The 18,007-nt window shown below is 38.3% G+C and overlaps 1 protein-coding gene across 1 annotated transcript in view; it reads right to left on the minus strand.

Annotated features, from left to right (window-relative positions):
* The window catches only part of SEL1L3 (SEL1L family member 3), a 128,005-nt gene that overhangs the window by 87,943 nt on the left and 22,055 nt on the right, over positions 1-18,007 (minus strand). Inside the window, exons 3-6 of the mRNA XM_072620398.1 lie at positions 9,626-9,752; positions 6,442-6,563; positions 6,046-6,161; positions 2,559-2,617 (exon numbers count right to left, since the gene is read on the minus strand). Of these exons, the coding sequence (XP_072476499.1) occupies positions 2,559-2,617; positions 6,046-6,161; positions 6,442-6,563; positions 9,626-9,752 (424 nt within the window). The remainder of the gene's footprint in view (positions 1-2,558; positions 2,618-6,045; positions 6,162-6,441; positions 6,564-9,625; positions 9,753-18,007) is intronic.

Genomic DNA, 18,007 nt, shown 5'->3' on the forward strand with positions numbered 1-18,007 from the left:
TTGTTAGGAAACCAGACACTTTCTGAAAATAGAGGCCCTGGAAACACCTGAGAGAGAGGAACCTAGGTGTGTGTAGATATCTAAGATTGATCTCTCTGTATTTGTTGTACTTGAAGAGAAAAGAAAGACCATGCAGAAAAACATAACAGGTGACCAGATATATATTTTAAATAATATCATATTTTTTCTCCAATTACATGTAAAAACATTTTTAACACTCATTTTTTTTTTAAGTTTTGAATGCCAAATTCTACCATTCTCTGCCCTTCTTCCTCCCTCCCTAAGACAGTAAGCAATCTGATATAGGTTACACAGGTGCAACATGAAGTTCAACCAGGCAGTGAAAATATCTAGAGGAGGGGCAAAGAAAGGAGAAAGAAGAAGAGACCTTTTAAATTAGCTTCTTAACGTTAAAGTGGCTCTGCCATGATTCAAATCCAGTTTGATTCCAAATTCAACATTATGCCTTTCAGTATAAGAAATCAATGCTGTCTGACTGTGATCATAGAAGGAAAAGTAAATGAGAAGGAATAGTCAAAAAAATCCTGAAGGGGATTTAGAGAAACTGAAGAAATATATGATACTTTGTAAATTGAAATTAATTAAAATGTAAATAACTATTCAGTAACTGTAATTGATGTTTAATATTATGCTTCTAATAAAACATTTAATTAAAAAAAATCAGAGTGGCCAAATGAGAATCAGGAAATACAATAAAAACTTAAACAATTAATTTTCATAACATGTCACAGAATCAGAGCTGCAGAGATTTAAAGAGACTATCTAGTTCATTTCCTTCTTCCAAATGGCTATCTATGCTGTTCCTGAAATCTTCAGAAAAAATATCAAAATCACCCACATTAAAATGCAAAACTCCTAGGCTCATTGAGTTTTTCTTTGAGTCTAATCTAAATCTCACCTCCTACCATTTCTTTTGGCTCCATTCTTGATCAAGGTGTGTGTGTGTGTGTGTGTGTCTGTGTCTGTCTGTCTGTCAGTCTGTCTGTCTGTCTGTCTGTCTGTGTGTGCCCATCCTTCGTTGCCAAAGAAGACCATGCCATCAGAGAAATGATGACATGACTTGCACTTGCCTTTGTTTTGAGTGAGGGAGGGCTGTGCAGGTCACCAGCCTCACTTCTCCTCCAGAGCCATCTGAATCCAGTGACCAGATATTCATCAGGATGACTGCAGATGACCCAGGATGAGGCAATTGGGGTTAAGTGACTTGCCCAATGTCACACAACTACTGAGTGTTAAGTGTCTGAGGTGAGATCTGAACTCAGGTCCTCCTGACTCCTGCACTGGTGCTCTATCTACTGCACCACCTAGATGACCCCCAATCAAGACTAACTGGTTAATTGACATCCTTCATCTAGTCCAACATAGTTATTAAGTAGCTACCTCAGCCTTCTCTTCCCATGCTAAATAATACCATTCTTTAGGCTTTCTATATAACTCTAATCTTTTAATCCAGCTATGAAAACAGCACTGTTCTATGTGCCCAGAACCTGAAAGAAATCACTGTGAAACAGGAAATGTGGTAATAAACAAAGAAACTTAATATACAATGCTCATCTCCTTTCACTTTTTTTTTTTTGCTTGGTTTTCAAGGGAATACGTGTTTGTCTTGCCTTCTAGGTTGTTCAAATATCTGTTGCAGACTGCATACACTTCTCTGGACTCTCAAAGAAATGCACAGAAAAAAGTGGCATAGATGATTAGGATAAGAAAAGGTAGCACTGCTAGGTGTGAATAGGGCTAACAAAGGTCATGGACCAATGGAATTTCAGCAGTCCTAATGAATTCTGAAAATCCTTTACAAGGATGCTTTAATGGTTTTCTTTTCTCTTCATTAGACCCTCTCCACATTCTCCACAAACCTCTTAAGTTTCAGTGTAATCAGAATATTTAACTAGTGCCTTCCCAATTCTGAATTATATCAGAAGGTTACCCCTATGATCTCAGCGTTTTAGACTCTTGGCTATGAGTCCCAGGATTATACACAAAACTGGAAGAAAGGAAATAATTATAAAATACAAAGCAAGAAGCCAAATTCTTTTTCTATAATTCTTTTGGGAAAAGATTACATAAGGATGACAAACTACGCCAATATTTATAACTGTATAAATTTCTAATTCAGATTAGAAACATAAATATGAAGAATGTTTCCTATTTATACAGTTCCTAACATATCAACTGTTTTCAATAAACAATATTAGAAAGATGATATATTTTACACAATGTTTTTTCAAAAAAACAAATAATTTTAAAGCACTATAAAAGAGAAGCCTAATTTACATGGATGTGCAGAAAAGGAATATGGCTCTGCAGCTTGAAAGAAGGGAGGGGAGAGTTTGTGGGAAAAAAGACAGAAAGAAGGAAAGAAAGAAGAAAAGGAAGGAAAGAAGGAAAGACAGTCTTGTTACAGGGCAGGAAAAAAGGTCCTGACTAAAGAAGCTGAATAAAGAGAAAAGCTAGCTACAATACAAAAACGCAGCAGAGACACTCCTCAAACTTCAAAAAGCATCATTCTGGGCAAAACAAAACTTTGCACTTACATAATGGATTGATTGTGATAGCTTTCCAAATCCTGTCCCACACTGGCTGTTACTATGATCTAAAGAGAGAAAAACAGATAAGTATCATTAGTGATTGAATTAAATAGAACTAATCATATTGTGCTAAGTATGGTACATATAATTAACATTAAGATATTTGGGGTTCATCTCTTAATTGTATAGTTTCTGAATACTTGTCAACTATACTTTCATTACGTGTACTTAACGGGTGCAGTTCAAAAATGTAACATCCCCAAATGATATAACGTAATGTTTGTGCATATATATATATGCATGCATACATATGTGTAATGTATGTATACATACATGTGGTATATACACACCCAGATATGAACACTGTATATATGTGGAATATACATATACTCAGATATAAATACACGTATATGTGTACATATATGTTTGTTATATAAGGTGTGTACAATACATATACACATGCACACACATATATATTTCTCTTAAGTAAGAAGTGTTTCCCATTGAATTTCAGCTCCTTCAAAACCATAGTCTCTCACAAGTGGAAGGGTTTTTTATTTCATGTGTGAAGACTCAGGTTCTTGAAAGAAAACAGAACTTTAGATCTCAAACAGAGCTTGTTAAAATTTAGTCTGCTGCCAAAGAGTCCTCAGAAAAAAAATGTTTTAGTTCTGTAGATCCTTCATATACTGTTATCCTTTATCACTCCTCTGAATTTTTGAATTTTCAAAGTGCTTTTAAGTTTACATCATACAATATAACACTCGATTATATGCTGTCTTATGTCATTCTCTGGTTGTTTCATGAGGGTACATCTGTTCTCATTAACAAGAACATAAGTTTCCCAGCCAACTAAGTGGGACACTAGAGCTGGAGTCAGGAAGACTCAATCTGGCCACTAGTTGTGTAACTCTAGATAAGACACTTAACCCTGTCTGCCTCAGCTTCCTCATCTATAAAATGAGCTGGAGAAGGAAATGACAAACCATTCCAGCATCTTTGTCAAGAAAACTTCAAATGGGGTCATGAAGAGTCAGACACAACTGAACAACAAGTCTTCCCAAACGAAAGGGAGTTTCTCTTTTAATTTAATTGTATTTCCCACAGTGCCCAGTTGAATGGGAAAGCATACACTAGGTGCTAAGTGCTTGTTGACAATACTCAAAAAGGATGCTCTTGGTGATAACTGCTAAATGGTTCAGTGTCTACAGAATAGAAAAACACTCATAAATTAGGTCAATTCAATCACGCAATTAGTCAGGTCTATAATAGAAAAAAGAAGAATCTATCATTCAACTAACCTCACAATTGCTTCACTAAACTCTCTGGTCAAATGATTTGTCAAAATAATTGAACTGGTAACTCCGTAACAGAAAAAGTCTGGGGATGACTGCCTGTGCAACTAGAAAAAACTTTACAAATTATGCTCACTCAAAAAGAGCTCTTTGATCTTTGTTTTTGATCACCTTTTTAAGAGCCTATCCATATTTTCTTTCTGTCTCTATTTCTTAGACCTCTACTCATTTGGAAGCTCAACATAAAACACCTTTAATTAAACCTCTTAACTCATTCTCCGGTTCCAGTCTTCTTTGCTCCAGCTGACCCTGTGTAATGCAGTCATATTAGTCATCCTAAAATACCATTTTCATAATGTCACTCCCCTGCTCAAAGACTTTCAATGACTCCCTACTGCCTATTCAATAAAACCTAAATTAAACAAAACCTGGAATTTGAATTTCCATTTCAGCCCTAATTTACCTCTTTGTTTTCATTTCCTGCTACTCTTCCCATGAATCCTCCCTTAAAGTCAAACTGGTTTACTCAGTATCTCCTGAATATGGCATTCTTCCCTGAGCCCATTTATAGTCACAGCTTTTCATCTGTCTTGAAAGACTTTCTCCATCTATGCAAATCACATTCATCAGTTCTGTCTTTTCTCCTTCTAGCAAAACTCAGCAGAAATGTCATCCCTTCCATAAAGCCTTCTCTGGCACACTCCAATCACAGTGATCTCTTGCTTCTCTAAATTCTTATGGCAATCACTGTCTGTCCTGTTCAGCTGGCAATTAATCATGGGCATGCCTTTATGACATCCCTGTTTTGGTCATCAGAAGCAGAAACAATCTTTGATAGCTTAGTTTTGTTGTCACTCAGTGTTTCAATCATGTTCAACTCTTTGTGACCCCATTTGGGGTTTTCTTGGCAAAAATACTAGAGCAGTTTGCCATTTCTTTCTCCAGCTCATTTTACAGATAAAGAACTGAGGCAAACAAGGCTAAGTGACTTACCCAGGGTCACACAACTAGTAAGTGTCTGAAGCCAGATTTGAACTTATGAAGACAAGTCTTCCTTGTTCCACACTGTATCCACTTTGCCACCTACTTGCTCCTTTGTTGTCTATATCTTGATGCTCTGTCACACCTACTAGATTTCAAGTGTCTATAGCACATGGACAACAAACATGTTACCTTACAAATAATAGGGGCTCAATAAGATTGATTTTGTGTGATTTAAATATCTCCAGAAGCAATACATAACCTTGACCTGATGTTTCTCTTAGGGGACAAGAGTGACACTGATTAAAAAATATTCTTACACAAATATGCAAAAACAAAATAGCACCACAATTTTTACATTAGAAACTACACGGAATAGAAGCATCTGACACTTCCAATGAAACAAAAACCCCAAGCTATTCACAGAACTCTCCCAGAAAGAAATCAAGTTCTAACATTATTTTCCTTTTCTCTAAGGAAAAAAAAGAAAAACCATAATCTACAACCAATAGCGAAACCAGGTATCACTCAGTATACAATAAAAACAAAAAGTCTCTTCCCAATTTTGTTTCAAGAAAACTCAAGTCAATAATGGTTAGTAAAAGAACAAAGTAACCAGGTATATGTAACACATTGACTTTGTATACAGTGAAAAGATGAAATTAGCTCCAAAGACAACAGTCATAGGTTTGCCATAACGTGAAAATCTGTGCCATGAGGATAGGGCACTACTATTTGTAACGATTCATGGCACTAAATGTCTGAACAATCTTTTCCTCACTAGAAATGTAACTCTATGGCTGTGTCTATGTGATGTCAAAACAGCCAGTTAATGCAACCATGATCGATTAGTTGACCCAGTCACTTGGTTGAAATTCTACTGGCCCTTTGTGAAACACAGTTGAGGCTGTTGAAATATCTACCCTTGTAGGTCTGGATCCTCAAGGGGAAGGGACTAAGTCTGGACAATTTTAAGTGTATTGGTGTGATTACTTTCCCATTCATACAATCTAAAGGGGATGCTTTTGACTGTAGCGAAACACGACCGTTCTGGTCTGAATGCTTGCAACAGTCCGACTTAAAAAGCATACAGCTCACTATCTTCTCCAACAAACATGTTTCTGGAGATTGTGCTGCTCCCTAAAACTGAGTCTTCTACCTTATGGGCACAAATACGAAGAATGAAATCGATTATGGATTATCTGCTGACACTCTACCTGTCCTCCACTAAAAGAGACATCTAGTCGAAACCACTTCTGCAATGGAAGGATGAAGTTGGTTTTCACAGCAAGGTCTTCACCTTTGACAAGATGCATTTGAATGTGCAGGTGACCTAACAAGAAAAAAAACTGAGTTAAAAATGACAGAAAGCTAAGCATAAACATAGACTTCCTAGTATTTTTCAAAAAATATCTAAACAAGAAAGCCTCATTTTTTGTTGAATAGGAAAATTAGAGCAGCTTTTGGGCAACTTGAGTAATATCACTATCTCTGAATATTAACTTCCTTAGTCTAGGAATAGCCTATAAGTTGGTGTGTTTGATAAAGCCTTCTCTTTTGATAAATCCTTACAAAATTACAGTTGCTCTTTGAGGTCATTGTGCTGTACTTACCCTCTTCAGTTAGAAATAGGGATGGTGTGCCATACATCTCATTTGAATCAACAAAGTACAGAATGCCACAGAGATGTGCTTTGCAGTAATGGAGTAAATAAAGCCATACTGAAATGGTAAACCTGTAAGAATAAAGGGGAGAAAAAAAAAAGAAAGAAAGCTGGCTTCCTTATCTCACCCAAGAACAGGTTATTAGAGTTAATAGCTATCAAGTAAATTATTTTCTTTCTAATAAAGAGATGACTTTGCCTTCAAGTATATATCTTGGGAGATGAGCAGCAAGGTATAATTCCTCAACACAAGGAAGCCACATTAACCTATACCAAAGAGGGAGGTTTCATTGTAAAAATCCAGCCTCCAAGCTGACATTTTTTAAACCCTGTTTTCATATCTCTCTGAGAATCTCAGGTGACTCTTATTTCTATCCTTGATTAAGGTTAGAAAGTTAAAGAGGAAATAAAAATTTAGATGCTAGTAAAAGATAATTTAATAAGAAGTGATTCTATTTTGAGTGCCTTAAAACAGCAGTATGACACGACAAGTAGGACTTTTGATCCCTTTTCTTTCCTACAAAGGTAAAAATCTTAGAGGAAAAACAGACTAGATGATAATGTGTTCATCATATGACAATTGATAGTGCTATATTATCGAGTATATTGTTTTCGTGTATTTCCATGCACTTTGGTTATTTAGTTTCACATTTCCAGCAATAAAAATCACTGTGGAGCAAATATTGCAAACCTAAGTCTTTCTAGCAGAACATGAGCTCCATGAAGGCCTGCTGATGTTTTGGGTTTTTTCCTGCGTCCCCAGAGCCTAGCAAGTATTAGGTGCTAATTGCATTTGACTATTTTTTCTTGGACTTTGGCCATCTTATTTGAAAAAGTAGTATTCTATATTTTGTGATTAATAAATTGTGACAGAAAAGTATCTAATGCACATATAACCAGAGTATGTATATAACAAACATTTCTAATTTAACAATCCTTGGTCTATGTTGAAACAAATGCAGGTGAGGGATGGTTCAGTGGGTGAGTTCTCTGAATTTATCACAATGCTAATTCACAATTAGAGTGAGGGTCTGGAGAGGCTCTGGTTGTTCAAGGGAATACAGGCATACCTTATTTTATTGCTTTATTACACTTTTTTAGATACTGTGTTTTTATAAATTGAAGGTTTGTGGCAACCCTGAATGGAGTAAGTCTATTAGCACAGTGTTTCTGTGTCACATTTTGGTAATTTTCACAATATTTCACCCTTTTTTATTGTTATATTTGTTATGATGATCTTTGATCATTGATCTTTGATGTCGCTATTGTAATTGTTTTGAGGTACCACAAACTGCCTTATGCAAGATGGCCAGTGAAATCAATGAATGTTATGTGTGTTTTGACGGCTCCACCAACTGGTCAGCTATTTTTCTCCCTCTCCTTGGGCCTCCCTATTCCCTGAGATACAATGGTATTGAAATTAGACCAATTAATAATTCTGCAATGGCCTCTAAGTATTCAAGTGTAAGGAAGAGTCAATCAATGAAACAAACTTCATCGTTGTCTTGTTTTTAAAAATTGCCACAGTCACTCCAAGCTTTGGTAACTACCAGTCTGATCAGTCAGCAGCCATCAACACTGTGACAAGACCATCTATCAGCAAAAAGATCACAACTTGTTAAATTATGGTTTAAAGGATTATGGCTAGCATTTTTTTTTACTAATAAAGTATTTTTAAATTAATAAGTACATTGGGTGTTTTTTGAGACATAATACTATTGCATACTTAATAGCGTACAGATTAGTGTAAAAACTTTTATATACACTGAGAAACTAAAAAATTCATGTGACTTGTTTTTTGATAACATTCACTTTATTGGGTTGATCTGGACCCAAACCCACAATGATATAAAATTCTTCAGAATGTCCAGGGCTTGACAGTCTGGTCTCAAAAATCAGTGGTAAGATATTCAAACAGATGGAACCATACAGCTCCCTCCTGACCACCCAGCTGAGAAAGCTCATGAAGATAAGTTATTAAAGGAAGCTTAGCAATAGCATACGTTCACTAAACTGACTTCAGATCTATCTATATCCCAGCAGCATGGGAAGGATTAAATCACTCTGCTAAATCCATCCAGTCCAAGGAGGCATCCCTCAATCTAGCTGAAAGAAAATGCTTGTTTTACTGGAATCAATGAAGAAAATCAAAAGTTGTCCAACTTTTAAAGTCTCTGATCCAGGAAGGGCAAAGTGGAGGGCAGAAAAAGTGCTGACTAGAAAGCTACATCTGATCTTTGTGTGGCAGCAGTCCTTGGTTTCAGGTCTTTTTCCTACTGTCACTACTCTTATTAGATGTATAAAACCAAAAAAAAAAAAAAAAAAGCAGTAATGTGTATGAAAATAACACCAAAATAAAGTTGGACTTTGAGCAATTCTAATGAATAATCTTGGTCCCAGAGAACAGATTGTGAAACATTTCTCTTGGCAAAAAGTTGGGGGATAACTCTGCAATAAATTATACACACTGGTCAGGTGCAATCATTACACGGGCACTTTTATTTAACTGTTTTCCTCTTTGGGCAGCTAGGCAGCACAGTGGCTAGAGTACTGGGCCTGAAGCCAAAAAAGACTCATCTTCCTGAGTTCAAATCTGGCCTCAGGCACTTCCTAGCTATGCGACTCCAGGCATGCCATTTAACCATGTTTGACTCAGTTTCCTCATATTTAAAATGAGCTGAAGAAGGAAATGACAAACCACTCCAATATCTTTGCCAAGAAAACCCCAAATGGGGTCACAAAGAGTTAGTTGGACACAACTAAAAAACAGCTGAACAAATTTTTCTCTGTTATAATGGAAGGTTAAATACTTGGATGGGAGTAGGGATGGAGGTAACTACATCTGAAAATAACTGCTTTGTAAAAGATACTAATAAAACCAATTGATAATAAAAATCCTTTCCCCCCCCAAAATATAGCTGAGAGTTGATAATAATTCAGGAAAATTGGGCCTTCCAGGCCTATGGAGCTGGTTTTAGGACTTGTAGACCTTAATTTAGGTTACACAGATATCGACCTTTTAAAGAGTGTATTAAAAAATGCATGTCTTTTAAAAGACTGCATTAGACTGAGTAGGTTCCCCAGGGAGAATCAGTGAGCAACACTGGCCTCTGGTTTATATTCTCTTTACTTACCTTGGGTAATCAATACGCTGGCGTCTGGTTGCCTCAAGCTCTCTGTTCTGAAACCTCTGGAACTTTTTCACAATTCCTGTGTTTTCTCCACTAGATGCATAGAGAAAGCTGAGAATATTGACCACATCTGAAAATAACAAAAGATTTCAGTTTAAATGATCATATAAAACTCATGTTACCCATCAAATTAAATCCTTAGAGGAAACATTTGAAGGGGGAAAAAAAACACAAACTGTACAAAACTTGACTCGTAAGGAAATGAAAACTCCTGAGATTTCTACAGTTTTTTTCTAACTTGGAGACTTTGTGTAGCTAGTTTGCTGTTCAAAGATCTTCAATGCATTTAGGCATCCTCGTCCTCTAACACGCAAATCCCTTAAGCCAGGACTATCATGACCTTGCAGATGTGGGAGAATCTGTACTCTGTGTTTTTGGAGGACACAGTGACATAAATAGGTAAAGCCTTCAAGGGAGATCTCGTTTAACTAAGTTAACCCCAACCAACACCTAGATATGGCTAGTCATTGGACTCATTAGATATTTTTCTATGGGAAATAAGATCACTGAATTAATTCCTGGAATCACAGGATTGTAGATCTACAGCTAGAAGATAACTTGGAGTTCATCTAATCCATAAGTTCCCAAAGTGGGCAATACCACCTCCTGGGGAGTACTGGAGCAACCCAGGGAGCAGTAGTAGCCTTGGGAGCAATTGGGGGACATTGAATAAAAATAAGGGGGTAGTAGAAGCATAAGGAAAAAAGAGAAGATTTTGAAAAGCCATTCATACATGTATCATCTGTTGTGTAACAGAGTTAAAGCTGTAGTGATTACATTATTTTCCACATAAACAGACAAAATTCAAGTTATAACCAATCAGTGGTCAAGTCTGCTGACAGGTCTTAACAAGCAAGTATTGGCAGGTAAGTGAGTTGCACAATGTTGGGAAGATCAGCTTGCACTGGGCAGGAGTATGGGGATGTAACGACTTGTTTACAATTTGATACTATACAGTTACATGATGCAATATTGCATCATCAAAATTTCAATGAAGGAAAAAATCCCACAAATTTACAATAACTTATGAAATTTAAGATGTATTATTAAATATATATGTGTATATGCATATACATATACACTCATATATTTACATATACATGTGTGTATATGTATATGTATATATACATATATATATATATTTGAAATGCCTCAAATTTCAAAGAAAAACTTTAAAGGGTTAAAGAAAATAGATTTCCAGGGGGGGGCACTGAGTAATTTTTCTCTTGAAAAGGAGGCAGTAGGCCAAGGGAGTTTGAGAAATTCCGAATCTAACCCTCCCTACTTACAAATGAAAAAGCAAAGGACCAAAAAGGTAAAAAATAACTTGGCCAAGATCCTACAGCTACAGCTAGTCAGTAGTAGGGATAGGATTCAAACTCATATTCTCTGACTCGAAATTTTGTTTTCTTGCTGCCTCTCATTTGTTTTCTTAAAATACTCTTTGGGCTTAGTTTGATAAACCCTACATGGAACACAAACTGCCTCTACTAAAGTATTCAAATCATCGTATTTAGCAGGGCTCCATTTACGAAAGTAGAAGATAGAGCCACTGTGCAATGCACCAAATGCAAATGTTAGCACTAAACAACAGAGCCTCCTGATGAGACCCAGGGCATCAGAAGTCTGGCTCATCAAAGCAGAAAATTCTCAGTTGTAGAAAGAAAAGAATCTGGTTTGTTCTAACTGGGAAGTCACCAAAGCACAATGCAACATCATAGACACCCGTATACATATTTAATATCATTAAATGAGCCAAATTTTTGCAATCAGCTTCTGGAAAATCCACCTGCTATGTTAACAGGTCAATCCGCTGAGGAGTAGAGGACTAAATGGTTATCAATGCTAACAGGAGACATGTCCTATTCAGACACCAGCATGGGAATAGGCACTCTCAACTTTCTGATCTGCCTAAGGGAATTTGGCCAAAGGTCTAGAAATGCCACAAGGGATTTTTAGAGAAACTGGACCAATTTCACCCATCAGATTCAAGTCAGCTGAACCTTAGTTTGGCATCCATAGGGTTGTTGTGGTGCATAAGACAGACAGATGGCTAAATTGGACCCCTAGGAAACCTTCTGTTAGCAATAGCTGTTGAGTTATCTAGTGTACAGTAGGAACATTTATCAAAGGGGAACAGGATTTTACTGCTTTCCAACCTGACTCTAGTAATGTGGGCTCAACAGAGGTTTCCAAACCAAAAGAAAGAAAAAGAGAAGGTAACATAAGTGAGTATGGATGTGGGTCTCCTGTTTCCTGGGATTAAAAAGATAGCTTCTGGGGAAAGGGGGTCCCACCATGAAAGATTATGTAGGAAAAAAATTCAACCTGAGGTTCTAAACTAATTTTAGAGTACCCCACAGACAAACTCTGTCCAACAAATTCAAAACAATGGTGATTTCCTTCTGTAATGGAAAAACCAGACCTTGTGCCTGGAGCTTCAACAACCATAGTTTGGAAATTCAGGGTTATGACAGATAGTGTTATGGCTTCCTTTCTACTGTTTACTTCTAATTGGATTGAGAAGTAATCAGTCAACTTTATCATCCATGGAATTTTACTGCTGGAAGGGACTATTTAGCTGCTGTAGTCTAACATCTTTATATTATAGATGAGGAAGCTGGGGTTCAAAGTTGTTAAATGACTTTCTTGAAGTCCCCTAGCTTGTAAGTAGCAGAGCTGAGATTAGAACCCAGGTTATCTGCTTCCCTTTTGCAGTATTCTTCCCACTACACCATACTCTCTTCCTTTAAATTCCTTCCCCAAATCCATTTCCTCTGAAAGAACTTTGATTTGATAGGTGCACTTGGCATGAGGTTACTTGGCTATGTCAAAATGCCGAAATGAAGATTATACCAAAATGCCAAGCTGACTACAAGTCTGTAAAAAGCATCATCAAAACTCTTGTTCATTTTATTTAGATCATGCAAAAAAATTGGGAAGGATCTGTGATTTCATCAGGATGGGAATGTGGGAACCTATGAAATCATAGGGAGTTTTCTAAAGCACTGAAAGATTAAGCAACCTGTCCAGGGTAATACAATAAATGTTATTAGGAAGTGGTGAGTTCCCCTTCATTGGAAATCTTTGAGCAAAGGCTGAATGACCAATTGCTGAATGAAGTTATAGAGTGGATTGCTTTTTCCGGATATGGATGGGTTGGACTATATAGATGGTCATTGAGGTCTCTTCCAACTCTGACATTCTATGATGTATGAACAAACTAGTACATGGCCAGATAGGATCTGAACCACATTACTACTCATTCAGATCACAAGTCCACTAAAAGGAATCATTAGGCACAGAGTATGCCCCTCCTCCTCAAGAATACCATTAACACAAAAGTCAGCCAGAATCTTCTCCATCTCATGGAAAGCCAGATTTTCATGTAACCAGGTGCATTTCTTACAATGCAGCATGGCACAAAGAAGCTTTATTATTTTGTCTACATTTTAGAAGGAATATGGAGAAACCAGAAATAGTCTGAGATGGGGAGGGGGGAGAGACAAAAACCCTCATAAATGGCACTCATGAAGAAGAGAAAATTGATGGGATAAACAAATAATGTTTCCGAGGTGTACTATCGAAAGCTCTTTAAAAGATTGCCAAAGGATCCCATGTTTGTTGACCATAAAACAAGAAGATCTGAAATTTCTATCTGGACAGGGAGGTAGGCTAAATATTAAAAGACCTCAGCTTTGGAGTGAGCTAGAGAAGGAGTGGAATTCTTTTAACTAAAAATCTTTAAGAATACTGTGTAGCCCCAGCCTCCTCAAAGTCAGGAAAAAGGACTAAGTGACCCTCAAAAGTCTCTCCTCACTTTGTGAATACATACTTTATATAAAACATAGAGTTATAGGACTAGGAGAGACTTCAGAGGTCCTCCCTTTCCCCCTTGGTGTTTAGAGTTTAGCTTGTGATTATGGAAATAAGTGAAGCTGGATAATAAAAGAATTACAGCAATTGAGATTTGAGAAAAAAAGTTATGTAGTCAATGTTTGGTTTTTTGAAAGCCAACAATCACAAAACTGAAGTAATGGTATATCATTTACCTGCAGAAAGCCACAGCATGAACTGACATTTTTATAGGGATATTTAAAATCCCATTACCACAAAATCTGTAGGCCCCCTAATTATTTTTGCTGCAGTGGAGCTTTGTTAAAAATTAATACATTCCTAGAAATTACATTCTAAGTCTATGGCTGAAACAGAGCAGATACCTTGGAACTCTGGACTGAATTAGCCCATGAACAGAAAAGGACCAGCTGAGGGCTGGCTGAACCTCAGCATGGGACAGAAGGAACACAAATTTGAAAATGACCCAATGCTGGGAAGCAAGGCTAACATGCTGGATTACAGAATTAAGATTCAAAAAAAAAGGTCTCAAAATGCTAGAAAAAAATGGTTGGATTGAATTTAATGCAGATAAATATAAAGTCTTTACAGAAGTTTAAAAAATCAACTTCCCAAGTCTGACTGGAGGGAGTCATGGCTAAATAGTAATTCATCTTGAAGAGATCTGGGTTTTCAGTGAATTGAAAGCTCAAAATAAGTCAAAGCATGCACAAGAAAGCTAATGTGGTTGGAGGCTTTGTTAACAGTATCCAGAAAAAGAAAGGTGATAATCTTCGGGTACTATTCTGTCTTTGTCAGACCTTCACAAGGAGTATTAGCAGCTAGGTGTCTCCAGGGCTGGAGTCAAAGTAACCTCAGTTCAAATCCTGCCTCAAGTACTTTCTAGCTGTGTTATCCTACACAAATCACTTAACCTTTGTTTACCTCAGTTTCCTCATTCGTAAAATGAAGGTAATAATAGCACCTACCTCCTAGGGCAGTTGTGAGGACTAAATGAGATGATCATTGTAAAGTGTTTAGCACAGTCTAAGTGCTATACAAATGTTCGTTATTATTATTTTCAGTTCTGGGCACTACATTTTAAGAAGGACACTGATAATTTTGAAAGTGTCCAAAGGAAAGTAACAAAAGTAATGAAGGAATTTTGGCCATGCCACATGACAACTGGCTGAAGGAATTGGAGATATTTAACTTGGAAAAGAAACAAATTAGGGAGGAAACATGATAGCTGTCTCCGACTATCTGTAGGCTATCGTATGGAAAACAGAATGGAACTGTCCTACTGGGCCTCAGAGCACAGGACCAGAGACAGTGGCAGAAGCTGCAGAAAGGCAGATGAAGGCTTGATAGAAAGAAAAAACTATTGACAATTAGAACTATCAAAAAGTAAAAGGAGTTGCCTTTTGAGAGGTAGTGAGTTCCAACACAGGCTTCCAGCAAAAAATTAGATGACCCTGTAATAGTGGGATTGTAGACAGAATCCTTATTTAGGTATGGGTTGGATAAGATGGATTTTTGAGGTACCTTCCAGCTGTGAGATTCTGTGCTTTTGCCCCAATACCACATGTACCACAAAGTCATTTATTCCACTGTGAGTTTCTGGGCTTTTTTATATGCTGGTGAATATTTTGAGAGTTTCTGTAGGTTTTTTGGTTTGAAATGTTATATGTGCGGTAGAGTAAAAAAGGGGGGAATTAATTAGTAATTGACACTTGACAGGGCAGAAGAACTGGAAAGGTCAGCTACAGTTTAGCTTTCATATCTTTGCTTATAATGCACAAATACTTTCCTATAAAAAAGATAGAAATCAGATAAAATGCTATATCAAATGATCCATTGGGGAGTATTTCTTTGAACCAAATTACCAGAGAATTATTTCTATGGTCCATCGGATGGAAGATGGAAATAGCTTACTATAGAATTATATAGAGTCCTTCCTCTGAGCCTTTGAGTAACAGATGTTACAGATGAAGAAACAGATGTACATAGTTGAAGTGACTGGTCCAAGGTCACACAGCCAATTGTGTTGTTGTGTTTGTCCTTCATTCTCGAAGAGGACCATGACACCAAGATGATGACATGACTTTCAGTTTACTATGATTTGAGTGAGGGAGGGCTGTGCAGGTCACCAGCCTCACTTTCTCCTCCAGAGCCATCTCCATCCAGTGGCCGGATATGCATCAGGATGACTGGAGATGGCCCAGAATGCAATGGGAGACCCTGGCCATTTTAGGTTAAGGCCTTATTAGATTCTCACTTTGAATGTGATACACGTATTCAATGAATAGGCTGCTTTAAATAGTTACTCAAAGGACGGCCCCTTTAATTAAAAAAAAATCAAACAGGGAGGAGAACACCCTCAGGGTTCCTGGGTAAAAGAGAAACAGTTACTATTTAGTATTTACTAAATACTAGGAGGGGAAGGACCTGTTGTACAATTTATGAGCTCCAGAGCAAATTAGGCTTTAGGCTTGGTGTTTGAAGAAGAAATTTAGCCAGTAAACCCAAAGGAAAAAAGGCAACTTTTGGCCATCAAAGTATACCCTTCCCTGGGTAGAGCACCCCAGGCAAGGATGGAAAGGAGAGGAGAGGAGGGGAGAGGAGAGGAAAGGAGGAGAGGGGAGGGGAGGGGAGAGGAGGGGAGGGGACGGGAGAGGACGGGAGGGGAGGGGAGAGGAGAGGATGGGAGAGGAGAGGACAGGAGAGGAGAGGACAGGAGAGGGGAGAGGAGAGGACAGGAGAGAGGAGAGGAGAGGACAGGAGAGAGGAGAGGACAGGAGAGAGGACAGGAGAGGAGAGGAGAGAGGAGAGGAGAGGAAAGGAGAGAGGAGAGGAGAGGACAGGAGAGAGGAGAGGAGAGGAGAGGAGAGAGGAGAGGACAGGAGAGAGGAGAGGAGAGGACAGGAGAGAGGACAGGAGAGAGGAGAGGACAGGAGAGAGGAGAGGAGAGGACAGGAGAGGAGAGGACAGGAGAGAGGAGAGGAGAGGACAGGAGAGAGGAGAGGAGAGGAGAGGAGAGAGGAGAGGACAGGAGAGAGGAGAGGACAGGAGAGAGGACAGGAGAGAGGAGAGGACAGGAGAGAGGAGAGGAGAGGACAGGAGAGGAGAGGACAGGAGAGAGGAGAGGAGAGGACAGGAGAGAGGAGAGGAGAGGACAGGACAGGACAGGAGAGGAGAGGTTAGCCTAAAATGACTAGGGTCTCCCATTGCATCCTGAGCCATCTCCAGTCATCCTGATGAATATCTGGACCCAGATGACTCTGGAGGGGAAAGTGAGGTTGGTGACGTTGCACAGCTCTCCCTCACTCAAATCAAAGTCAACTGCTACGTCATCATCTTGATGTCATGGTCCTCTTTAAGAACGAAGGACAAACACAACCTGTGAGTAGCAGCTCCCTTCTCCTCCTCTCCTCTCCTCTCCTCTCCTCTAACAGCTAATAGCTATTAGCATCTAATAGCATCAGATTCAGAATCCAAGCTCAGGTTTCCCCAGTATCCCAAGTCCAATACACTTTCATCTATGCTGTTCTGCCCCCTTCACTCATGTTGTCCTCCTTGGGGACAGACTCCAGCTTGTCATCCCACTTCTTCTAGAGGCTCTCTCCTTCCTAGATTTTTCTGACACTCTTCCATTATGTTTCTCTATCTATCTGACCACTCCCCTCCTAGGTCTCCTTTGAAGGATCATCATACATGCCCAAGCCCTCTGATCTTAATTCTATAAACTGTCCCTGATTATGTCAATTCTCTGTTCAAGAAGTTTCTAGGATAAATACCTACTCCTCTGTTTGGGATTTAAGGCCCCTCACCATCTTTTGCCAGTCTTTCTTCCTAGGCTGATCATACACATTCCTCTTGCTCACACCATCTATGCTCCTGAAAAATTGGCTTACTTGTTGTATCCCACACACAGCCTTCCATTTCCTAGTTCTTAAGAGTTTTATCCCTTGTGTCTGAAATGTTCTCTCACCTTTGCCTCTTGAATCTTCTAGCTCACCTTGAAGATCCACAGTACAAGATCCACATTCTTTATGAGGTACTTCCTGATTTCCTGCTTTGAATCACTTTGGACTTATTTTTAACATATCTCATATTTAATTGTCTACAAACATCTTATATCCTCAAAGTGTAACGGAAGTTTCTTGAAGGAAGGGACTGTCTCTTCATTACCACCATACTGTTGGACATAGAATAGGTAATGCTTGTGTCCTGCCCAGATCTGATTGCCAGAGTTAATCTGAACAGAATACAATGGTTAACTCCTTCATCCTGTACACTACTCATCTGTTAATATGGCCTAAGATCACATTTGATCTTTGAGCAGCCATGTCCCATAGCATGGATCCCATTTTCATGCTTCTTAGCAACTTGTAGTTCACTGAGAATTCCAGTTCTCCTCTCCTGAGCTGCCTAGACATCATCTATCTATCTTATACTTGTGCAGCTAATTTTTAGGCTCTAAGTGTGGCA

The sequence above is a fragment of the Notamacropus eugenii genome, chromosome 6, assembly GCF_028372415.1.
Source record: "Notamacropus eugenii isolate mMacEug1 chromosome 6, mMacEug1.pri_v2, whole genome shotgun sequence".
Classification (NCBI taxonomy): domain Eukaryota; kingdom Metazoa; phylum Chordata; class Mammalia; order Diprotodontia; family Macropodidae; genus Notamacropus; species Notamacropus eugenii.